Source organism: Spermophilus citellus, assembly GCF_964194105.1.
Source record: "Spermophilus citellus genome assembly, chromosome: 4".
NCBI classification, from domain to species: Eukaryota; Metazoa; Chordata; class Mammalia; order Rodentia; family Sciuridae; genus Spermophilus; species Spermophilus citellus.
This window is the reverse complement of record NC_138185.1, coordinates 2003739-2029000: the sequence shown is the minus strand read 5'-3', so window position 1 is coordinate 2029000 and position 25262 is coordinate 2003739. Positions and strand designations below refer to the sequence as shown.

Below are 25262 nucleotides of genomic sequence, written 5' to 3'. Positions count from 1 at the left end.
CCGGCCTCCCCGCCCCCCTCCCCCTGCCCCATCCCCTTCTCACTCCCCCGCCCCTCCCCTCCTGCCTCTCCCCCCCTTATTCACTGTCCCCTCCTGTCCTCCCCCACCACATGGACCCTCTGCCCTATGGTGATTCTTGGCTCCAGTGGAAGCAAGGGGAGTGGCTGCGGGAGCCCTGGGTGACCAGGCCCAGTGTCCTTCCCTGTGGGGCTGGTGCTTCCTTGAGCTCCCTGCTGTCCCCGGCTGACCGGAACAGGAGCTCCTGTCTCTGGGGCAAGGTCGCCTGCGATGGATCCGGGCTTGGGAAACCAGTGGCCAGCAATACGGCTACCGGGTCAAGATGACCCATCTCCAGGCACGTGCAGGGGGTCCCCTACCGTCCTGCTGCTGCAGACCCCAGGGGCTCTCGCAACTCAGGCCTGAGCTTTGGCCCAAAGGAGACATGACCATCTTCCTCGTGGGGTCCTGGTCCTGCCTCGGCTACAGGACACCCCACAGGGTTGTGTTGGACGCGACAAACCTGGTTTCCCCCCCCAGGACACCCGCACCCCGCACCACGCAGCAGGCAGTGCACGGGGAGCCTGGCGTCCTGGTGGAGTGCCTGGGCCCAGCGAGCGGCCTCTGCAGGAGGGGAGACCCGCCAGCCCCGTCTCATTGGGGGAGCCGTGAACTGAGCGCTCCTACGGATCAAACCTCAGGAGAGACTCCAGGTGGCTCTGGTACCTGGAGGCTCCCTGCCCTCCCCCCAGGGGGTCCTAATTAGAATATTCATGGCCTCGTCCAAGGTGAGCGCCCAGCTCAGTTATGAGGTGAGCAGGTTCCTGGAGACAGCGCACTGCTCCAGGCTGCGCCAAGTAATCAGCTCCGGCCGCCCTGTTCCGACCCCGCCAGCTGCGCCTGAGGAAGTCCATGTCCCTGAGAGACCACTCGGCCCCTCCTCCTGCAGATGCCCATCAGCGTCACCTCCTCAGTCTCACACGTCAGTCGTCAGGTGGCACTGCCTCTCCTGACCCTACTGGGAGCTCACCTCCATCGTGACTATCACACAGAGACACTGTTGGTGACAAGACCAGTGCCTCCCTCTGCTCAGCAGAAGAGTGACACCTGGGGAAATCAAGGGACACATGCTCCACTGTGTCCCACACCTCCGGCCACAGCCCCTCCCTGCCACGGGCGCGAGGGGGCGCGTGCTGTCTTCTGCAGCAACACCCGTGGGCTCAGCACCCGAGACCTCCTCCTGGGTCCAGCCTGCCCTCTCCTGTCCTCAGACCTGTCCCCACCCAGTCGTGCTCACAGCTGCCACAGTGTTGTCACGGCACACGTGTGGCTCTGTGCTGGGGGACCCCATGGCCAGCGTCTGTCCCCTGTGCACCCAGTGAGCAACAGCCTGTCAGCCCATGTCCAGAGGCCAGATTCCTGGGGAGCCGCCTGGCCATGGGCTGGCCTGATCAGCCAGAAACTGACTTGAGAAGAGGCCCCAAAAAGACATGTCCAGGTCCGACCCCCGGAGCCCTGAGTGTGACCGTGTCTAGGAAAAGGTCTTTGCAGATATGAAAAGTGTTAGGGTCTGGAGAGGTCTTTGGGGTAGGGTGACCCCACCATGGACCAGCGTCCCGATAAGACACAGGTGGAGGGACACTGGGAGAGACACAGGGGAGATGGCCACACAAGGAGGCAGAGACTGGAGGGATGTGGCCTCAAGCCAAGGGACACTGGTGCCACCAGGAGCTGGAAGAGGCGGGGAGGGTCCTCCCAGGAGACCCTGGAGGAGGCCTCAGACCTTGGCCTCAGACCTCTGTCCCCAGATGGCTGTCTGAAGCCACACCATGTGTGTGGCCATTTGTTGTGGAGCCCCCGGAGACAAGGACGTCCCTGGGGCTTCTGGGGGTGGGGGGAGGCCCTCACTTTTACATCACCTTCCTGAGGAGGGGAGACCCACAGAGAAGAGAAGCCACCGTGAATCGCCAGGGCCGGGAGCCAAGGTGAGTGAGGGTCGCCGAGGCACGGGGAGCAACTAGCCCTCAAACCTCGGCTGACCTCGGCAGAGCAGGACGCAGAGACGCTGCTCACAGGGCCACCAGGGTGACCGGAGAGAGCAGTTCCTGGCCCATCCCCAGCGCTGAGAGAGCACTGGTTGGCTGCTTCACCCGTCACTTACCATCCAGCCCGCCCCCATGGGGCCCTGCACGCTGCTCCCCAGGGCAGAGACAGACTGCGAGGCCCGGGAACATGGCTGGATGGGACGACCCAGTGGTGATGAGGTCCCCGTGAAGGACACAGAGACCCAGATGGACGGAGCGGGAGCCTCCAGGAGTAACACGGGGGCCCGAGGGCTGAGGACACCCAGGAAGCCAAGCGCCTGCACATCCCGCTCCTGCGTCGGGCCCCCGCCAAGAGGGGCCCTGCCTGGAGGAGACACCGAGGGCCTCTGGGGTTCCCTCCTTAGCACCTGCCCTGCCAAGGCCTCCTCTGGACGCTTTTGTTCAGAGGTCCCCAGAAGTGGGCTGGCAGGAACAGGGCCAGGCACTTCTGCAGGAGTCTCCACTGGGAACAGGGAGGACTGCAGTCACAGCCACATGTGTGTGTGAGCAGTGGTCACTTTGTGACCACCCCCCGGCCACGGCCAGTGCAGGAGTTCATCAAGATGCATCCTGATTTCTGGGCTGGTACATGAGGCCCCAAGCCTCCCTGGCTATTGCAGGGTCACTGGGTCCCCCCAAGCAAGCAACCGGGGACTACTCCCCTCCAGGGCCAAGGCAGGTGTGTGTGTGACACACCTGTGTGCACACATTCTGAGTGTGCACCCGTGTGCGTGGGTGGGCCTACTGCCCGGTGTGCCTCTGTGTGCCTCGGGCACTGCCCGGTGTGCACAGCCCCGTCTCCCAGAGGTGTGCAGGCAGGGTCTGCTCCTCTCACCTGCGGCCACCGAGAAAACCCACCCAGAAGGACGGAGGAGCTCTACAGGACCCTGGGGTCCACTTTCCAGGGAACTTGCAGACTCCGCGGGCAGCCTGGCCACCTGGAAATGGTGGTGGGGTGAGAAGTGGTCAGGAGGGAAGGGGCTGCTGTGAGGAGGCCAGGGCAGGAGGCTCGTCCTCCACAGAGCCTGGGGAGGGACTGTCAGAAACACGGAGGCGCTGCAAGAAATCGGACAGGCGCTCGGAGGCCGTGGGAAGGTGAGCCTTTACTTGGGCCAGAAGGGCCTCTGGAAGCCGGCTGGCAAGGCCCCTGGGCAGCAGGGCACCTGTCTGTATTCCTGACGCTGTGCTGCCCCGGGCCCTGACTGGAGACGCAGGGATGCAATCTACGCGATCGGCTCGTTTTAAAATTGGACCGGGCGAAGGGCTACAGTTAGAATGGCCACCCTGAATCCAGTGAAGGCTGAACACACATTCTGGAAACACCACCAGACTCCCTGTTTCCACGGGGTGAGTGGCTTTCCCACTAACCAGGCTCCGCAGCCATCGGACACCCCCAGGGAGCCACCAAAAGCAGAGCTGCCAAGCCGCAGCCACCACCCAGATCCCCTCCCACCCGGCCACCCTCGGTTGGGCAGCCTGGGAGCTGGGTTTAAATCGTTGGTGAGAAACACTGAACAGGTGGCAGAGACCACAGGTGGCCTCTCGACCCTCCGGCCCCAGAGCTCAGCATTTCCTCTCCAGCCCCTTCAGAAGTGGTCAGCCAGAGGGCTGGGCCCCGCAGGACTGCCAAAGGAAGTAGCTCCCACCCTGCCAAGGCCGCCCCAGGGAAGGGGCCCCACGGAGACGCAGGGGATGCCCCCTGGTGGGCCATGTGGCCACTGCAGGAGCCTCTGCTGTCCAAGGGCTGCTTACGGGAAGAGGTGAGGAGGTCTGTGGAAGACCATCGAGCTGCTCTCGAGTCCCTTCAGGGACAGAGTTCTGGTCAACGTGAGGTTCTGCAAGAATGGATCTCAGGTGAGAGCAGAAAAGCTGTGGAGCAGCTGCAGAGGACACCTGGGCAGGAGCCACCACCCAGAAACGTCCCAAAATACCCAGAAATGTCCAGAGAGGAAAGAAAGTGCCCAGGTGTCCCAAACTGTGCAGACCAGGTCAGGCAGCCCGGGGACATCTGAAACCTTGACATGAGCAGACACAGCACACCCAGACGGGTCCAGGAACGCGCCTCACAGCCCGGCCCCGAGTTTCCAGAGCCCTCCTCCCAGCCGCGGGTCCCCTCGGCCGCTCCCTGGCGCCAGCGCGGGAGACAGAGGCCGAGAGAAGCAGCCCACAGCTCCTCCCTCCAAAGCACGGTGGAAGGAACCACAGAAGGCCCTGTCTCCTTTGAGGGGATGAAGCCGTCAGCCACCCCAGAGCCACCAAGCAAGCCCCAGGCACTGACACCGGCTCTTCCCCGTCTCACGGGTTTCCCTGCAGCGCCGTGCTGGGCTGGGCTGGCCACGCGTCCACCCTGGAGCAGCAGCCGGGGTCACCGTGCTCGGCAGGGGCGCAGCCTGTTCCCGCTGGGGCTCAGTGAGAGGGCACACTGCCCAGGCCAGGCTGCAGAGGGACCCTGGACAGCCAGGGGTGGTCACAAGCAGGGGCCCTTGAGAACAGCTGGGGTGGCCTGCTGGGACAGATAGGCAGCGTCCATTCCTCACAGGGGTCCCTGGCAGGACCACCGGGGCTGCGCCCCAGCCTCCCCACACCTGGTACTCTCCTTCCTCTGCACCCAAACCCACCGCCCCCTCCAGGAAGCCCTCACTGGTCATCAGCAGCCTTCCTTGGCAGCTCGTCTTCCCTCAGCACCAGCGAGGGGGACGAGACAGCGACGGGGAGAGGAAGACCGTGTCTGAGAGCCTCGGAACCTCCGCCCGGCTGCAGGCTGAAGCAGAGACCTCCGCGGCCTCCCTGCCTCAGGCCTGGAGGAGCTGCTGTCTCAGCTGAGCTCCCCAGAAAGCTCACCTGGGCCCAGACAGAAGGGGACCCCCGGGGTCATGGGTGGGGGCAGCTGGGCCATGGCCCTGAAGATCCTGAGGTGGGGTCCCTCGAGTGTGCCGAGGGCAAGGTGGAGGGTGGAGTGACAGGTGCTTCCTGTGACGCAGCAGGACCCTCCTGGGGTGTGAGGAGGCCCCTCCCTGAGGGTGAGGACCCCAGGAAGCCAGGTCCCAGGGCAGGGCTGGACAGAGCGGGTTTGCAGAGGGCTGGCAGGTGTTGGGCAGGCGAGGGCAGGGGTGGCCCCCATTCAGAACCATCCCGGGGCACCCTGAGAGGACGCAGGCCCAGCCCACCCTGGGGAGAGCCTCAGAGTCGAGGGAGCGTGGCCAGCTGAGGTTCACCTGGGCCAGGTGGGATGTGTGCCGGGCAGTGCCTCCCCCACACCAGGATGCAGCCCAGCTGAGGGGCCGCAGACTCAGGGCAGGTGTTGCTGGAAGCTTGGTCCTGGTCCCCAGTGCCAAAACAATAACGAGGACACGGTTTTGAGAAAGAGGGGAGTCTTATTGTTTTGTAGCAAAATAGAAACACAGGGGACTCCTGCCCCAGAGGCTGTGATTCTGCCCAGCCAAGGCAACAGAGGGGTTTTTGGTCTTGGTCTTGGTTTTCAGTAGTGGTTTATTTTGTTGTTGACACTGTTCTTTCAGAAACACATGACAGTAGAGTGCATTTGACATAGCAGATATACGTGGAGTGTAACTTCCCCTTCTTGTGGTCGAACATGATGTGGAGTGACACCTGTTGTATATTCAAATATCCATAGGAAAGGGATGCCTGGTTCATTGTACTGTCTTTCCTATTCCCAATCTCTCTCCCTTCCCTTCATTTCTCTTTGTCTAATCCAAAGAACTTCTATTCTTTCCTCCCCGCAACATTGTGTGTTAGCACCCGCATATCAGAAAGAACATTCAGCTTTGGTTATTTGGGACTGGCTTATTTCACTTAGCATGATAGTCTCCAGTTTCATCCATTTACTGGCAAATGCCACAACTTCACTCTTCTTTAAAGCTGAGTAATATTCCATTGGATATATATACCACATTTTCTTAATCCATTCATCTGTTGAAGGACACCTAGGTTGTTGGTTCCATAGTTTAGCTATTGTGAATTGAGCTGCTATAAACATTGATGTGGCTGTGTCATATAGTATGCTCATTTTAATTCCTTTGAGTATAAACCAAGGAGTGGGATAGCTGGGCCAAATGGTGGTTCCATTCCAAGTTTTCTGAGGAGTCTCCATACTGCTTTCCATAGAGGTTGCACCAATTTGCGGTCCCACTAGCAATGTATGATGAGGGTGCCTTTCCCCCACATCCTCGCCCACATTTCTTGTTGCCTGTATTCTTGATGATGGCCATTCTGACTGGAGATGGAGTGAGTACAGTTTTGACTTGCATTTCTCTAATTGCTACAGATGTTGATCACTTTTTCATGTTTGTTGCTCAATTGTATTTCTTCTTCTGTGAAGTGTCTGTTCAGTTCCTTGGCCCATTTATTGATTGGTTATTTGGGGTTTTGGTGTTAAGTTTTTTGAGTTCTTTATATATCCCAGAGACTAATGCTTTATCAGAGGTGCATGTGGTAAAGATTTTCTCCCATTCTGCAGGCTCTCTCCTCACATGATTGATTGTTTTGTTTGCTGTGGAGAAGCTTTTTAGTTGATTCCATCCCATTTATTGATTTTCATTTCACTTCTTGTGCTTTAGGAGCTGTTGAGGAATTCGGCTCTGACATGATAGAGAGCGGGTCCTGCATTTTCTTCTATTAGGCTCAGGGTCTCAGTTCTAGTGCCTAGGTCCTTGATCCACCTTGAGGTGAGTTTTGTGCACAGTGAGAGACAGGGGTTTAGTTTCATTTCACTACTTATAGATTTCCAGTTTTCCCAGCACCATTTGTTGAAGAGGCTGTCTTTTCTCCAGTGAATGTTGTCGGCACCTTTGTCTAGTCTGAGATAACTGTTTTTATGTGGATTAGTCTCTGTGTCCTCTGTTCTGTACCATTGGTCTACGTGTCTGTTTGGGGGCCAATACCATGCTGCTTTTGTTACTATAGCTCTGTCGTACAGTGTAAGGTCTGGTGCAGTGATGCCTCCTGCTTCACTCTTCCCACTAACGATGGCTTTGGCTATTCTGAGTCTCTTATTTTTCCAAATGAATTTCATGATTGCTTTTTCTATTTCTATGAAGAATGTCATTGGGATTTTAATAGGAATTGCATTGAATCTGTATAACACTCTTGGTAATATGGCCATTTTGACAATGTTAATTCTGCCTATCCAGGAGCGAAGGAGATCTTTGCATCCATTTCTTTTAGTGTTCTGCAGTTTTCATCGTAGAGGACTTTTACTTCCTTTGTTAGATTGAGTCCCAATTTTTTTTGAGGCTATTGTGAATGGGGTAGTTTTCCTAATTTCTCTTTCAATGGATTCATCACTGATGTATAGGAATGCACTTGGCTCATGAGTGTTGATTTTATCTCCTGCTATTTTTCTGAATTCATTTATTAGTTGTAGAACATTTCTGGTGGAATTTTTTGGATCTTCTAAATATAGAGTCATGTCATCAGCAAATAGTGACAGTTTGAGTTCTTCTTTTCCTATTTGTATCCCTTTAATTTCTTTCTTCTAATTGCTCTGGCTAGAGTTTCAGTGACCGTGTTGAACAAACGTAGTGAAAGAGGACACTCTTGTCCTGTTCCAGTTCTTGGAAGCCATGTTTTCTTTTTTCTCCATTGAGAATGATTGGGTTTAGCCTAGATACTATTACAGTGTTGAAGTATGTTTCTAGATCCCTGGTCTTACGGTGTTTTGAACATGAAGGGTGTGTACTTTGTCAAACACTCTTTCCATCTATTGAGATGAGCGTTTGATTCTTGTCTTTAGTTTATTAATGTTTATTGATTTCTGCATGTTGAACCAACCTTGCGTCCCTGGGATAAACCCCACTTGATCGTGATGCACAATCTTTTTAATAAGTCTTTGTATGCAAAATATTGCCACTATTTTATCAAGAATGTTTTATCTATGTTCATGAAGTTTTTTTCCTCGTTTGTCTTGTCTGTTTTGGGCATCAAGGTCACACTAGCTTCATAGAATGATTTTGGGAGGGTTTCCTCCTTTTCTGTTTCATGGAATAATCGGAGGAGGGTTGGTGTGGACTCTTCCTTGGCAGCTCTGGTAGGACTCAGTGAGAATCCTGTGCTCCTGGGCTTCTCTTTGTTGGTAGGCTTTTGGTGGCACCTTCAATTTTAAATTTTCTAGTCCTCCTGATTCAATGTGGGGAGGTCATATGTCTCTAGAAATTTGTGGATGTCCTCAAGATTGTCAATTATAATATAAATTTTCAAAATAGCTTCTGAGTATCTTCTGTATTTCAATAGTGTTCGTTGTGCCTCTCCTTTTTCATGGTGAATTTCAGTAACATGAGTTTTCTCTCTTTCTCTTCATTGGTTATGCTAAGGCTTGTCGGCTTTTCTTTTCTTTTCTTTTTTTTGGCTTGTTTCAATTTCATTGATTTCAGCTCTGATTTTAATTATTTCCTGTCTTTTGCTGTTGGTATTGATTTGTTCTTCTTCTTCTAGGGCTTTGAGATGTAATGTTTGGTTATTTATTTGGTGACTTTCTATTCTTTTAATGAAGAAAGAATATACTCTTTGGGTATACCGTTTGGAGTATAAATATTTATGATTGTTATGTCTTGTTGATGTACAATTTCCTTGAGCAGTATGAAATGTCCTTCTTGGTCCCATCTGATTAACTTTGGCTTGAAGTCCACTTTATCTGATGTGAGGATAAAAAGTCTGCTTATTTACAAGACCCATATGAATGATATTTTTCTCCCATCCTTTTACCTCCATTCTGTGGAGGTCTTTGCCCATGAGGTGAGTCTCTTGGAGATAGCATATTAACGGGTCTGGTCTTTTAACTCAATCTGCCAGTCTATATATCTTTTGATTCAATCTGCCAATCTATACCTTTTGATTGATGAGTTTGGACCATTTACATTTAATGTTATTATTGAGAAATGATTTTTATCCTCTGCATTTTGATTTATTTCTGGTTTTTAATTTGAATTTGTTTCTCCTTTGACTGACTGTTCTTCTAGTGTAGTTCTTCATTTTGCTGGCTTTCACTTTTATTTTTCATTTTTTCTTCATGAAATATTTTATTGAATATGTTTTGTAGTGCAGTCTTTCTAGTTTTGAATTCTTTTAACTTTTGTTTATCATGGAAGGTTTTAATTTCATTGTCTGAAGCTTAATTTTGCTGGGTATAGTATTCTTGGCTGACATCCATTTTCTCTCAGAGATTGATGTATATTATTCCAAGACCTTTTAGCTTTGGGGTGTCTGGGTTGACAAATCAGCTGAGATCTGAATTGGTTTCTCACAAGATGTTACTTACAGTTTTTCTCTAGCAGCCTTTAAAATTCTATCCTTATTCTCTATGTTAGGCATTTTCATAATAATGTGCCTTGGTGTGGATCTGTTGTATCTGTATATTTAGGGTCTTGTGTGATATTGTATTTGCTAAGCCTCCTACATTTGATTTTCCATTTCATTCTTTAGGTTTGGGAAATTTTCTGATATCATTTCATTGAAAACAGTGCATTTCTTTGGTTTGTATCTTCAAGCTTCATCTATCATGATAAATCGTAAGTTTGGTCTTTTCATGTTAACCCACATTTCTTGGAAGTTCTGCTCATGGTCTCTTAATATCTTTTTCTCCATGATCAACTTTATTTTCAAAATTATATATTTTGTCTTCACTGCCTGAAATTCTGTCTTCTAAATGGTCTAGTCTGTTCATGATGCTTTCAAGTGAATTTTTAATTTGGTTTATTGTTTCCTTCATTTCAAATATTTCTGCTTCATTTTTTTTAGAATTGCTCTTTATTTCACTTCCTGTATTTTCTCTCTGATTTCACTCCTTACGTCGTCTTTACCTCACAGATGAGTTTAACTGTGTACATTCTAAACTCCTTCTCTGACATTCTTCCACTGGGGTGTTGATGGACTCTGTTATTGGGGTATCTTGGTTGGTTTGGGGCAATTTGTTCCCTTGCTTTTTCATGTTGTTGTGTGTCTCCCCATTTAACAGTGTGGCTCTGAGGCAGTCGAGTTCTTACCCTGTGGACTTAGAGTGTCCCTGAAGTCTCCCGTACCTCAGGGTTTATGACAAATAGCTACGGCACCCAATGCAGACAAGATACAGCATTAAACCAAGTAGTCCCTGCTCTGGCATCTGCCATGTTAACTGTCAGAATAAACAGAAGTCATATGTTTTTAAAGAGGCAACTCGAAGGCTACGTTCCACGTGTTCTCTGTCTGAAGTGTAATTCCTTTGTTAAGTTGGGAGGTAGTCATTTCTGAGACATTCTGAATTCCTTCATTCCTGTGGTGACTCTGCCGAGGGTGGGGAAGAAAGGTGACCCTGTCTCCCCTGAGACTAGGGAAAGGAGAGAAAGAAAGGTCGTTTTAAAAATAAGTGGCAGTGGCAGAGCAGCAAGGGTGGTCTTCAAAGCATAAGGTGGACCATGGTGGCAGGAGAGGGCTAGAGCTGGGGGAGGGCTCAGCCTTGTGGTGACCTGGGGACATCCTGCAGGCCCCACGGAGTCTGTCCTGGGGCCACCAGCCGTGCACAGCCCCACTAGGACCCCTCGGGCTTTACTGCCCACACCTTGGGAAGTAGCTCTCGCCACACTGTCCACTCTGTATACTGTGCAATTTGGGTTTGGGCGTGCGTTGAGTGACCACCACCTCCACATAACTCCTGGATGCATTCATCACCCAGAGGAGACCCCTTCACCGACATTCCGTCCCCACCGCCCTAGCCCTGGCGGCCACCCACCTGCCTGCCTCTGCAGACTCGCCCGGTTGGACCTTGCCCAGGAGCAGCGGCACTCAGGGTGTGCTGTCCTGCCCAGCCTGAGCTCCTGGGTGGGCAGCGGGCAGCGGTATCCTCCTGTCACCACTGGGCAGATGGGCTGCATCTGGTCCCTGCGGTCACTTGGGCTGTTGGCTGTGTAAATGCTGCTCCTGGGAGCTGCTGAAGCGCCCTTGGATCTGTTCCCTGGAGCAGGGTTCCCAGGTCATGTGGTAAGCAGGGCTGAACTGCCCACAGTGTCCGCCGTGCCGCCTCACCTCTCCATGGCAACCACCCAGGGATCCTCTGACCGCACTCATGCCCAGGGCAGACAAGGGCAGGCGGCAGGTGCTGAGCCACACGGGAAGGCGCGCCCCAGCCTGCTCCACTGCTCAGCACAGAGGGGAAGGGGATTCCAGCTGTGACCACCCAGGGAGCCCCAGAGGTGTGAGTCCCAACAGAGGGCCACAGGAAGCTGGCACAGAGCTGCACAGCCCCGTGAGGGGCTGGCCCTTCCAGAGCAGTGGTGGGCAGCACCTGCCCTGCTCCAGCCTCACCCAGGAAGGAAGGGTGCTGGGGTCTAGGCTCTCAGCCTAGATTCACCCCTGGCCACCTGCTGGGTGCACAGAGCCCAGAGTGGGGCGAGTCATGCTGGCAACCTCGCAGGTAGAACAGGCCCTGGTCGTCACAGGGAGGGGAAGTGCCAAGGGTAGCTTCAGGGTCCCTGCTGCTGGCTCAGCTTGTCCCAGGCAGCCTGGTTGGCTGTGCATCTTGCTGGGGAGGACCTCGAGGTCCTAGGTCAGGCCAGCCACTGCGTGATTGACAGGTGCTCTGTGGAATCTGCATGCTAAGCTGTGCAGAGGCGAGAAGAGCCCGGGACAGCACTGTGGTTTCTTCTCTGCTCTCAAATTGAAAATGGTCAGATCACTGTTGGGTGAATTCACTGAAGTTCTCTGTTCACGGTGTGGCCGGCTCCAGGGGTCCCCCTGTTCTCTGTTCCCAGTGGGAGCCAGTCTGGCTGGCCACCAGGAAGCCCTGTCCTGGATATTCACAGGTGTCCAGTGGGGGCCACCCTGGACACTGCCCACCCAGTCACTTCCTTTCATCTCCATGAAGGGTTGATCGTGAGCAGAGGCTGCATGTTCAGGGCCCCCAGGGCCTGCAGGGCAGATCACTGGACTCCAGGGCATGCCCTGGTCAGCCCTGACCTCAGAGGAGCTCCAGCTCCCCAGGGGGACATAGACCATTGGTAAGATGGGGGCCGGAGAACAGGGCTGGACACATGTGGTAAGCTCACTTCTCAGGGCCGAGGTGGGGCCAGAGACCCCAGAGAACTGGGTCCCGCCTGCCATTCTCCCGGGTCCCTCCACTGCAGCATGAGAATGTGAGATGCACAGAGTCCCGCATCTGACTCCCTGAACCCCCAGCCGTCACCCGCCACACAGATGAGACACACCTTCAGGAGCTATTTCCGGGAAGGCCTCGCGGCCCAGCTCCATGGCAGAAGCTTGGATGCTGCCCACCGCCTCCCACATGCCCACAAATCCAGAAGGGGCAGGTGACCCCAGCTAGGCCTGCAAGGACACTCTGAGTCAAGCCACAGAGGAGCCTGAGCCTCCTGCCCACAGTCCTGATGAGCCATTGATCCCGGGCCAGGCCAACCCTGCCAGGGGTCAGCGCCCCACAGGAAGGCCACTGGTGCTCTGGGTCCCTGCGGGAATTCTTCCTTCTTACTGGGGGCGAGCTGCGCCCCCGGTGGCCGGCAAGCATCCCGTCCTGCCTCCCAGAAGCAAGCCCAGCCCGCCCTCTAGTGGCAGTCGCGGCACTCGCCTGCCTGCGCACAGACCAGCAAGCACCACGGGAACCTGCGTGCACATGCACACACAGCACACACAGGCACACCCTTGTACACACCGTACACACCTGTGAGTGCACGTGCAGGTGTCCATTTCTAAACTGTCATTCCCCCCAGTGTCTTCTGAGTGCAGTCGACAGGTGGGTCTGAGCACAGGCTGTGACCATGGCCGAGGGTGCCATCCTGCCAAGGTGCATGTGGAGACCTGGTCCTCTGGTGGCCTTCTTCCTGTCCTCTGATTATCCCTCCTGCAGCCCTCGGCCCGTGTGGTTCTCGAGGCTCTCGGTCTGGCCCCTTCTGCCAGGCCACACAGCAGTGGGGAGGCGAAGCCTCACAGACCAGTGCACAGAGAGCGGGGGGGTGCAGGGGGCCCTGGGACGGGCGCCTGGGATCCCAGGAGGGGCCTGCAGTGCCTGTCCAGCCTTGGAAAGAGGCGCTGAGAACCCATGCAGCTTAGGATCCTTCTTCCTGGGGGTGAGCTGGAAGGGGAGAAACTGAGACTCTTAAAGAACTAGAGAAACCGGTGGGAATGAAGACAGTCTCCAAAGAGGCGCCTGCTGCCCGGACACACATCCTCTGTCTCCAGCCACAGGGCTGCCTGCACGATGCTGCCCGTCCAGTGGCAGGGAGGCAGAGATGGGATGGGGCGGGGGCACCTGGTACTTGGACTCACTTCTGTAGCCTGTTGCCAATATGGTGCCTCCGCCTCAGCCCGTCTCTGCAGCGTCCCAGCCAGAAGCCAAGCGCCAGAAGCCAAGCCCGCAGTGCCACAACAGCAGGCCCTTCCCGCCTCTGGGAGCGTCAACACCCACTGGCAAAGGGAGGAAGCTCCGGGAGGCACACTGCCAGGCGTGGGCGGGCGGGTCTCCATGGGGATGGACAGGGAAACAGCCTTGTGCTGGGAGCCCGAGGGCCCTCAGACAGGGCCCTCTGCCATGAGCAGTGCCACCATGCCCAAGGCCAGCGAGGCAGTGCCCGGTCACATGAGCCTGTACCGCCTCCATGGCAGAGCCCAGCAGAGCTGCTGCCAAGGGCAGCCAGTCCAAGTGGTGCAGACTGGACTCTGCACACGCCCACCCTGCATGCAGAGGCAACTGGCGCAGCCTGCTGGGACTCCCTGGGCACTTCTCAGTGAACCAGGTACTGGGCACTGGTCTTGTGCTCACATCCTGCAGGAGCAAGAGTCAGGTTCATGCAGCACTTGGAGGGCATGTAGAGGGCCCTTTTCTGCCTTGGTCCCCAGAACCCTTGCTGCCCACATGGTGCCAGTGAGAGACGGGCAGGTCCCACAGACAGCTGCCCACCAGGCTGCAAGAGCCTTGGCCTCTAGTCAGGGAGGGGTATGCACAGGCCACAGCTGCTGACGGGGCTCAGCATCCTGCACTCGCACGGGCCGGGAGTGAGAGGCCGAGGCCCGCTGCGTGGGAACGTGCAGGAGCTGCCCGGCTCGCACGTCTTCCCACAGCCACACCTGGGTCCCAGACCACCCCACCCGTCTTCCTTCCGGCCTGAGCCCTGCCTGCACTTCAGCGAGGCACCCCGACCCGTGGCCGTGGCCCTGGCCTGGGCCTCCCTTTGCCAACTTCCCCCTCTGCTCCTCCAAACAGAGGATCGTGCCAAGGTTCTCTGGCCCCTGTTTCATCTGGCACCAAAGGCGACCCATGCCCATTGAGGGGCCCTGAGATTGAAACAGAGCTGACCTCCTCCTGTCACCTGTCACTGCCCCAAGGGAAAGGGACAGTTCCCACAGGCAGCCTCAGCCCCAGACTCTGGAGAGGGCTGTCCTCGGTCCTCTGCACCAGCCCCAGCAGCACGGGCACCCTGTCCACCAACGCCAGACTGACCTCTCCTCCTCGCACCCTCCCCTCCAGAAAGTGCAGCAGTACACGGTCATCGTGCAGGCCACCGACATGGAAGGCAACCTCAACTACGGGCTCTCAAACACGGCCACGGCCATCATCACGGTGACAGACGTGAACGACAACCCCCCCGAATTCACCATGAGCACAGTGAGTACCCAGGCCACCGCGGCACCCGCAGGGCTCTGATGACCATTGCTGGCTGGCCACTGCTGACGCGCCTCTCCCTCGCCCTGTGTGGGTGGAGGAGCTGGACAGGTCGTGGATGGAATGGCCCCGGCACAGGCAGCTCAGGCTCGGCAGGCCCCCGGGCAGGTCCCCTTGGAGGAGAGCGGCCAGAGGCTCCACAAGGAAGGGCCCTGGGCAGGGAGCTTGGGCTCCAGTTCAGCCCTGAGAGTAAGGGACGTGGCACCCAGAGGGGAGCAGCAGGCCTGACTGACCTCTCGCTGCTGGTGGAGGCCATGTGCAGCTGTGTGCAGCGGCCCTGCCTGGCCAAGGCCTGAGTGGGCCTTGGCCAGAGCAGGTGCATCCCTGCATGACAGTGGACAGTGGACACCCCTGTGGCCCATCTGCAGAGAGGGAAACGGTTGAGGGCAGCCATGCTGGTCGGGTCTGCTGGGTGGACCCATGTGCATCTATTCAGCTTGGCCTAGGGCCCCCCTGCCCAGGCACAGGGACACTGTCCTCCAGGGTTGGCACTGATGCACAGGCTCCACTCCCTCCGGAGTCCCCCAGAGCACCAAGCCACCGCAGAGTCCCCTCTGGTGAGCCCCGTGGCTCAGGCCTGGCAGGACTTGTTGGCCTCCTGTGCCACCCAAAGGTCTGCAGGCTTCCACACCCTTCCCCAGCACCCTCCACAGGACTCCGCAGGCCTTGTGGGTGGGTGGCACTGCGTCCCCAATCCGTCCTGCAGGCCCTGTGAGCAATGCTGACATGAGAGGCACGTGGTCCAACCAGCTGCCTCTAAGAGGCCAAGACCAGGGCTGCAGGGGGCAGGGTTCCGGGGCTCTCCTCCCCCACACACGACCCCTCGCTGCGCCGACCTCTCCCTGAGGGCAGAGTGGAGAGGGACAGTGTCCATGGGACAGCAGCACAGCCAGGAGCGCCTGCCCATCAAGCAGCCACCAAGCCCCTGAGGGGTCAGACTGGGGTGGGCCAGGACACGGGGACCCAGGTGACACACAGCCCAGAGGAAGCAGGTGGCTCTGGGCCCCAGATACTGTGCCACCAGGGGAGAGAGGGGCAGGGGGCAGAGGGAGGACACCCTTCATGGTGAGCAGGTCAGCGGTGCTGAGGAATGCTGGAAGCCCGGAGCTCCTCCCCCAGCGCCCTCCTGTGTCCTGCTGGGCCAGATGGGGACGCAGCGCCATCTAGGGGACAGGTGCAGCTGGCCCGTGGGGGAGCAGCTAATCCACCCTCTGACCAGGTGGGGTTGGGAGCCCCCCACAGGCTCCAGTCCTCAGACCTGCATGGGCAGTGAGGGCAGCCAGGGGCCCTGCGTGCTGACCCACTAAGCCTGGCCTGGGGAAGCGCTGGTGCCTCTGGCCAGGGAGGCGTCGGCTGGAGGAAAGTCCATCTCTTGGGCTACAGTTTCTATCTGCTCTCCTCCCCAGTGGGCAGCTGTCCTCCCCGCTCTGGAAGGAGACCAAGCAGAGCAGAGCCCACCCCCCTGTGAGGACGCAGGGGTGCTGGCTGGCCGGGGTGTCGGCCCCTCCCTGAGCAAGCTCTCCCCACACGAGAGGATCCAGGGCACCATCTACCCCCGAGCAGGAAGCTCACCTAAGTGACCTGAGCAGGGAGCAGGGGGCACGAACCTGGCCTGAACCTGCCCCAGAGCAGTGCCAGGGCCGCCCGCCCCTCAGTGCTGAGGGCTCCTGCTGCCCCAGGGCAGGGGCACACCTTGCGTGGTGACAGCCAGCTGGTGTCTAGATCTTGGGGTGCAGCAGCTGTGGCTGCTCTCCCACCCCAGGGACCCTCACTGCCCCCAGGAAGCAGCTGAGGACCATGTGGCTGTCATGGAAACCAGGTGGAAGGGGCGCAGAGCTGGCCTGGCCCCTCAGCAGAGGGCACGAGGCGCGGGGTGCTGAGGGGTTTGGCCCAGCATGCCCACAGGAAGGGGGCGCCTTGCAGATAGATGGGAGTGCAAGAGCCCTGGGGCTGCGTGAGATGCTGACCCCCAGCCTGTTCCCAGGTGCTCTGGAGGAGGCCTTGCTGACCTAGGAGGGCCTGGGAGCTGCAGGGATAGATGGACAGCCGGGGGCCAGGCTGGGCCTCACCTAGCTCAGCAAGAGGGCAGCCTGAGGTGGCTGGTTCTGCAGCTTGGATGGCCTGCCCGGGGCCCTCACCTGCACCTGGGCTGGACTCCACCTTCCCTGAGGCATGCCCGCCACACGGGAACCCAGGCCGGATCCCCCATCAAGGGTCCTAGTATGGCCCGGGCATCAGTGATGGGCAGGTGGGAGGAAGGAGCTCTGTGGAGCAAGTGTCCACCTTTCTTCATGCTGGACATCAAGACAAACCTCAGGCTGTCCCTTGTCGGTCTGCCTGAGATACTCTGAGACTGGGGTAAAATCTTGTGTTTGGCCCAAGATAACATGGAGCGTCCCCCACCCCCAGAATCCCCACCTCCCTGCCCCCAGGGCGAAGGGTAGAGAGGCCATTCCCTGGGATGCTGGGGCAGGGCGGGGACAAGGGGACCGTGGTCCTGACCCAGATGGACAGAGAGTCCTCGCCTTCTGCTACCAGCTCTACACGCCGTCTGCAGTGTGCCTGTCTGCAAAAGCCAGGCTGGAGGTGTGACGATGTGACAGGCAGGGGCCCTGGGACACTGCCCAGTGGTGGAGAGGGTGGGGCAGGCTGGCCACACTGGCACATGCGCATCCCAGCTTCTTATCAAGCTTGATGGAGGACAGTCGGGGCTGAGAGACCCGCCCTGTTCCACTGTTTGTCTTGATGTTTATCTGTAGATGGACGCGACACCTCGGTTTTATTTATTCATTTTCATGTGGTGCTGAGGATCAAACCCAGGGCCTCGCGAGGCCAGCGCTCCACCTCTGAGCCCCCACCCAGCCCCCTGTTCTTAACTGTTAATGAAGGTCATTTTCCCTCCTGCTCCAGCGGCTGCTGCCCTGCCCACTGAAGCACACTGCCTGCTCTTTGTCCAGCAGCTGCCCTCCTTCCCAGGGTGCTGCAGGGTCTGCTGGGGCGGACACCATCTTCAGACGCCACCCCAGGGGTCTCCTACTGGCCACCTCTGCGGGTCCTGGGGTGAAGCCCTGGGGCCGTGCCCCCAGCCCCCAGCCCTGGGCAGCCCTGGAGCCCACACCAGCTGGCCTCCCTCCAGCCAGCACCCCCACCCCAGGCGCGTTCCTGCAGTTAGGCCACCTGAGCCCCTCTCTGTCCCTCCTAGCTGTGTGGCCGATCCCTCTGAGCTCAGAAAGTCTGTCCCCATTTCACACTTGTGTGTAACACACTTCGAGGGGGCCCACGTGAACCGAATGGTCACTGGGCCCTCAACTTCCACACAGCGCTGGCCTCCTGCTGGGCATCCAGAGGCCTAGAGTCCTGCCCAGATGGGTCCCCAAGGGCAGGGGTTTGAGCAGTAGCCACAGCCTTTCCTGTCCTCCGCTGTGGGGAACCAGGGATGTGGGGGAGACGCAGGCTCGTCCCTGCTGACGCCTGAAGTCCCAGGAGATGAGAGAGAGCCTGTGTGTGCTGTGGGCTGGCACTGAAGGGTCACTTCTGGGTGAGGACAGACTGGGCCAAATGGTTCTGAGGGGGTGGGAGACCACAGTGGCCCCAGTCCCTCCCAGCAGGACGTGAGGACAGGCAGACTTGAGGACCTGCAGGCTGGAGGGGTGACCACGGTGTCGGCTCCGGGCTCTGTGACAACACTGAGGTCAGCAGCTGGTGCTGAGGGTTCACTCTGGTGGAGTCCTTGGTGGACTGGCCTGTGGCCTTGGACCTGTGTCGGGGGCCCGTGGTGGCCGGAGCACCTGGGGGAGAAACGCTGCTCCTGCCCGGGGCCCGGTCCCCGCCCTCCCGAGGGCGCCCAGCCTCACTTCCTGCACAGCCCCCTCCTCGGGCTGGCCCCTCCAGCAGCACCAGGGTCTGGGGCCAGGCCTCCCGCACTGGTCTTCAGGGGACGTGATCTAAACCTCTGGGGTCTCACGGAGACGCCTCGCTCAGAGGCTGCCACCCCTGCCCCAGGCCTGCAGGATCCCACCCACAGACAGAGGAGGCCAGAACCCGGCCTGCAAGTTCCTCCTGGGGAAAGAGCCTCAGAGCCCACAGCTCTAGTTCTGAAGCCAAACCCTGCCTGTTTACTGCAGAGGACGGAACCTCAGGAACTGAGACGTCGTGCCAAGAGCCGGCATCCTGGGAGTCTTCCAACGGGAGACAACAAAGGGGGACGGGGTGGCCAGGGCCGCTGTGCTGTGCTCATCACAGGGAGGGTCCCCAAGCTCCCGCTGGGCAGAGGACCAGCAAGAAGGCCTTACCGCCCCTAAGTGCCCTGGTCCCTGAGCCCAGGCTGGGCACAGCCCCTAACCGCCCTTGAACGAGGGCTGTGCAGGGGAGTGGCCAGAGGACCCCGCCCACGTTAGGACCCCGGCTGGAGCGGATGAGGCAACAAAGGCTGCAGAGGCGGCTCGGAGAGCTGCAGTGAGGGCGCAGGCCGCCCGGGGACCAAGCCCCACTGGGAGACGTGGAGAAGGAACCTGGGGCAGAGGACTGGCCACGCTGCCCTGCGGCTCTTTCCCGTGGGGCCTGCCTGAGCTGGGACCAGGGCCCTCCAGGGAGGAGACACTGCCGGGCAGTGCAGACTCAGGGCCACTGCAGGACACCCAAGCCCATGCGAGGACTGACCACTGCAGCTGGGGCCTGGGTGAGGACTCCTGGAGAACACACTGTCCCCTGCAGTCCCCTCAGGCTGAGGCCCGCTCTGAGAGCAGAGCACGCTGTCCCCTGCAGTCACCCTCAGGGCTGCTAGGTGAGGCCGGAGGGGAGCCACTGGCTGGCCCTGATGCTGCTACCAGCAACAGAGGGGGAAGGCGAGCGGGGGCTGGGCATGGTCCCCTGGCAGGGTCCTCCTGCTCTGTGGCCCACAGGAGCCAGAGCAGGGGCAGCAGGGGCCTTGCCTGTTCAGACACACTGTGTGGGGCGCCCCTGCTGCACCACTGAGAGCTGTGTGACCATGGGCGGGTTGCCCAACCTCTCTGGGTTTCCTTAACTGAATCACAGGCTCTAAGGGCACTTCACCAGACAATGGAGGTGGGGCTGCTCCCCGAGCAGGTACCAGAGGCCCTCCTGGAGTCCTGCCAATGTGGCACCTCAAAGGCCACTGGGCTTCTTGGACGCCGTGAGGCAGGACACTGAGCAGGTTCTCCCTGGACCTGGCTGTGCCTCACACGCCCCCCACCCCCAGCCCTCTGGTTGCTAAGGGGCCTCCCCTGGACTGGACAGTGGTCTCTGCTTCAAGCTGGGACTGTGCTCCAAGGACCTCAGAGAAGCTGGGCCCCCCTGCACTCGGGACCCTGTGCTCTTGGGTTCTGGCTCCTCCCAGGCGGAGACCCCTTGGGGAGGCCCTGGAGACCTGCTCCCGGACACCGCCTTTGCTTGCCATGGACTGAGAGGTTCTCCCTGCACCCAGAAACCTGGACATTTAGGAAGGTGACTGAGAGGGTCCGAAGCAGGTGTCCACCAGGCCCTTCTCTGGGAACCCACGTGACTTAAATAGGCCCCTCCTGCAAACAGCACCAGGTACTGGGAGTCAGACAAGGGTAGGTCCTAAGTCATCTGGCCCCGATGTGGCTAGAGAGGAGGCTAGGAATAATGAAGAGTTCAGAAGGTGCTGGAGAGCCAGGAAGCCTGACCAGTGTCCACAACACTGACCCTGGCAGCTTGAACAAAGAGAGGGCCTCATAGACAGAGGCTGAAAGGTCCTGGGAAGCATGACTTCAGGCATGGCTGTATCCAGGTTCCAACAGCATCACTAGGGCCCCTCTTCAGCCACACTTCCTCTGGACTGCTTTGTTCCCAAGCTGTGTGTGGCAGTCCCCACACACAAATCACCCCACCCACCCCAACACCTGCAGGCTCCTATGGTCACAGTGTGCAGGACAGAGGCAGAAACACCAGAATTGAGTCCTGAATGGCTGCTGGGGCGAGGTGCCCACTTCTGAGCAGGCACTGAGATGGGGCCACAGGGGTCTAGAACAGGGATCTGCAGCCACTTTCTATGAAGGGCCAGAGGGTGGCCATACCGCCTCTGTGCTGGCTACTCAGCTCTGACCCTCGGTAGGAAAGGAGACAGACGAAAGTACAAGACAGGATCTGCACCAACAAACCTATTCCCCAGAGCGGGAATAGGTTTGTCCCCCTGGCTGACCACAGCCCCTGGGAAGCTCAGGCCTACAGGCCAGGACCCAGGACCGAGGTGGGTGGTCGTGGCTTTGCTCCTGCGGGACCCCTGAGGTCCCAGGCCCTAGGGAGCTGGAGGGCCGTGGCTGGGCTCTCTGTGTCCTGTGCTCAAACTGCACAGTGCCAGGCCACCACGTGCATTCAAAGGCCCAGGCAGGACAAACGCAGCCTCTGCTTCAAACGTCAGTACCCATCTCAGCTCGTGGCCAGTGGCAGACACGCTCACACACTCACGGGCACACTTACAGGCCTACGCGCCACACTGTCTCCCTTGCTCAGGGTGCCTGGCAGGAGGGGCTGCAGCCCTCCCTGATGTGATAGGAGGAGGGGCCGTGGCCCCGCGTTTGGTCACCTGTCCACAAAGGACAACCCCAAGCCCAAACCCATGGCAGGACATAGGGGACGGAAGGAGCCCAGAGATGATTCTGATTCCAGAAGCCTCTCACACCTGCCACCCATCACCGTCTTCTCCCACCTGTGAGCACAACACGCTGTCCCATGCCCTCCCACTGTGTCTGCACTGGTCTCTGCACCCTCAGGGAAGGCTGGGCAGGGCCTGAGGCAGGGCCTGGCCCCTGTGTGAGCGGGGCTTGCTGGGTCTGAATGTGTGCTCAGGAGGCGGGGCCTGGCCCCTTGTGGGCGGGGCTTGCTGGGTCTGAATGTGTGCTCAGGAGGCGGGGCCTGGCCCCTTATGGGCGGGGCTTGCTGAGTCTGCATCTGTGCTCAGGAGGCGGGGCCTGGCCTCTGTGGGCGGGGCTTACTGAGTCTGCATCTGTGCTCAGGAGGCGGGGCCTGGCCTCTGTGTGGGCGGGGCTTGCTGAGTCTGCATCTGTACTCAGGAGGCGGGGCCTGGCCTCTGTGTGGGCGGGGCTTGCTGAGTCTGCATCTGTACTCAGGAGGCGGGGCCTGGCCTCTGTGTGGGCGGGGCTTGCTGAGTCTGCATCTGTACTCAGGAGGCGGGGCCTGGCCTCTGTGTGGGCGGGGCTTGCTGAGTCTGCATCTGTGCTCAGGAGGCAGGGCCTGGCCCCTGTGTGGGCAGGGCTTGCTGAGTCTGCATCTGTGCTCAGGAGGCGGGGCCTGGCCCCTTGTGGGCGGGGCTTGCTGAGTCTGCATCTGTGCTCAGGAGGCGGGGCCTGGCCCCTTGTGGGCGGGGCTTGCTGCGTCTCCATCTGTGCACCAGGACCCAAGGCACCGCTGGCCTCTGGAGCTCTGCAGCCCTCCCTCGATGCCCCACGTGCCCCCCACCCCTGTCACCCTGGCCTGGAGCGGTGGCCTAGCACCTCCCAGGTGTGACAGGAGTCCCAGGCCTCTCGGCCCCACACTGGGTTGTGACCTTCTCTTTCCTGACCTTTTACAGTTTGCAGGGGAGGTCCCTGAAAACCGGGTGGAGACGGTGGTCGCCAACCTCACCGTGATGGACCGGGACCAGCCCCACTCGGCAAACTGGAACGCCGTCTACCGCATCATCAGCGGGGACCCGTCAGGGCACTTCAGCGTCCGCACAGACCCTGTCACCAACGAGGGCATGGTCACCGTGGTGAAGGTAGGTGACTGCCCCCACACATACCCCAGGGCCAGTCACACAGAAATGAACTGGGCTGCGCCACCTCCCCGGTCACCCAGGGCTGGCCCGCACCCCAGCCACCAGGGCACAACCAGCCTGCACCAGGACCCGACCTCCAGGGCTCAGCAGACCCCCACAGGCCACCGTGCATCCCCTCCCCAATGGCCACATTCCCCTGACCTCACAGAAGGCAGATCTGCCTGAAAGACTTCGCAAGCAAGCTGCCCACGTCCAAGACGGGCCGCAGGGCACACTAGTGAGCCGGACTTCCTGAGGCCGGGAGTTTGAGTGTGTGAGTATGAGTGTTTGAGAGGGTGTGTGTGTGTGTGAGTGTGTGTGTGTGTATAACTGTGTGTGTATATGACAGTGTGTGTGAGTGTGTGTGTGTATAACTGTGTGTGTGAATGTATGTATGTGAGTGTGTGACTGTGTGTGTGTGTGTGTGAGTGTATGTATGTGGGTGTGTATATGACAGTGTGTGAGTGTGTGTGAATGTATGTATGTGTGTGACAGTGTGTGTGTGTGTGAGTGTATGTATGTGAGTGTGACTGTGACTGTGTGTATGTGAATGTATGTATGTGGGTGTGTATATGACAGTGTGTGAGTGTGTGTGAATGTATGTATGTGTGTGACAGTGTGTGTGTGTGTGTGTGTGAGTGTATGTGTATGTGACAGTGTGTGTGTGAGTGTGTGTGTGTGAATGTATGTATGTGTGTGACAGTGTGTGTGTGTGTGAGTGTATGTATGTGAGTGTGACAGTGTGTGTGTATGTGAATGTATGTATGTGGGTGTGTATGTGACAGTGTGTGTGTGTGTGTGTGACAGTGTGTGTGAATGTATGTAGTGTGTGTGTGTGTGTGAATGTTTGGCACCAGGGATTGAACCCAGGGGGCTTAACCACTGAGCCACATTATTTTTGAGACAGGCCCTCACTTAAGTGGGTTGCTGAGGCTGGCTTTGACTCGCGGTCCTCCTGCCCCAGCCCCTCCAGCCGCTGGGATCCCAGGCCTGGGCCACGCGCCCAGCTTCCTGTGCTTTCTGTGCGATGGAGCCCTCCACTCTTCCTCTCCCTGTGCCGTCCCTGGGTTTGGGGTCCAGGTCATAGACTAACCAAAAGGACGTGTGGTGGCTGTTCCTCTGAGGCAGGCATGAGATGTCACCCTCTGTCCCAGGGATGTCTGTGGGCCACACTGTCTCAGGGTGGCCTGGTCTGGTTTGTGTCCATTGGTGTGAGTCTGCGTCCCACGTGGGTGACCTGTGGACGCTGGTCCAGCTCCGTCGGTGGAGGCTCTTCAGCTCTGCTCTCGAGGGTGCTGTCTGCCTCCTCCAGTTTCTAAGTGGCCCTCAGCCTGCCACTGCAGGAGCAGGGACCCGCCTGGCCGCGTCCTGCCTGCTCTCGTGGCGCCCGGCACCTGGGAGACGGTCGTGGTCACCCGGCACAGACAGCTGAGCAGCTGTTAACCCTGAGCAAGTGCACAGACGAAGAGGGAAAGAACAGAGAGTCAGGTGGCACTAAGGCGAGTCCGAGGCCAGGTGGGCCAGGTAAAAAAGAGGGAAAGCAAGTCTAACTGAGGCTGAATCGCTCAGAGACTGCGTTTGGCCGACAGTCGCAGAGCCTTCACCACAGAACTGTCAAGCCTTGAGGGCTTCATTCTCTCAAACAAGAGGAGCCCTGTGACATGTCAGTCAACAGAAACCCAGATCCTCTCTCTGTCAGGTCTGTTGTGCAAAGCTTTCGCCCTGTGGGGTGCCTCGTGGTCCAAAACAACTGCAAGAGCTCCAGCCAGTATAAGAATGTTACAGATAGCAGGAAAGGGAAAAAAAAAAGGCTCTTCTCCACTAAGGAGCTGTCTGGACCCTTAATAAAGGCTCCACATGAAAGAATGTCCCTTCACTCTGGACCTCTGGAAACACTTGTTCATATCCTATTAGGCAGAAGGCAGACACGTGGTCCTTCCTAGCCAGAAGATACTGAATCAGACAGCTTGTCAGCTGGACACATTTCCCAAACCTCTGCTGCCAAGGACGAGGAGCGGGTGGTAGGAGGCCACCAGCCACCTCGGCCTCAGCCTGCAGGGTGAGGACAGGGTTCTCCAGACTCTTTCCCTCATGTCACGGCACCCGACATGAGGTTTCCCTTTGTTTAAGATCCACATCCCAGGCAGCCGCTGAGCCCTGGTTCTGCTGAAAGCCCCCATCGTCCCTGTTTCCACCTCCACTCAAAATCCCTCAGACTGACGACCAAAGGCAGCATGATGGAGCCCGGGGGCCCAGCACCCGGCCCTTTGAGCTTGGAGACTCCAGTCCAGTAGCTGAGATGCATGGGCCTGCTGTACCCCAAACATTGTTAACCCTCATGAAAATCAAGTGCCAGGCAACTGCGGGAGCCCCAGGGACAGGCTGGGCCCCCTGGGTCGGCCTGGGCACTGGCCATCGGCCAGCAGCCAGGCTCAGGACAAGCCTGGGCCCTGCCGGTGGCCCCACGAGCAGCACAGAGCCAGCCCTCTGCCCAGAGTACGTGGTGTCCGGTGCCTGTAAGCAGGAGGCTGTGTGCCCCCCACACCTGCAGCTCCCTCTCCACACCTGGCCTGCCCGCCACACGTGCTCCCACCTCTGCGCCCACGGTCCAGGCTGACCTCCCACCCCGGCTATCCTGAGCTGCCCCCTGGCAGGCTGCTCATCCAACCTGATCCCCACGGGGCATTTGGTGCTAACGTCTCGGGACTCCGTGTAATCCAGAACATTCCAC

The 25262-nt window shown here is 58.2% G+C and overlaps 1 protein-coding gene across 1 annotated transcript in view; it reads left to right on the top strand.

Moving 5' to 3' along the window:
• The window catches only part of CDH4 (cadherin 4), a 423409-nt gene that overhangs the window by 383840 nt on the left and 14307 nt on the right, over positions 1 to 25262 (top strand). The window contains exons 8-9 of the mRNA XM_081289717.1: positions 14542 to 14679; positions 22307 to 22492. Coding sequence (XP_081145843.1) covers positions 14542 to 14679; positions 22307 to 22492 — 324 coding nt within the window. The remainder of the gene's footprint in view (positions 1 to 14541; positions 14680 to 22306; positions 22493 to 25262) is intronic.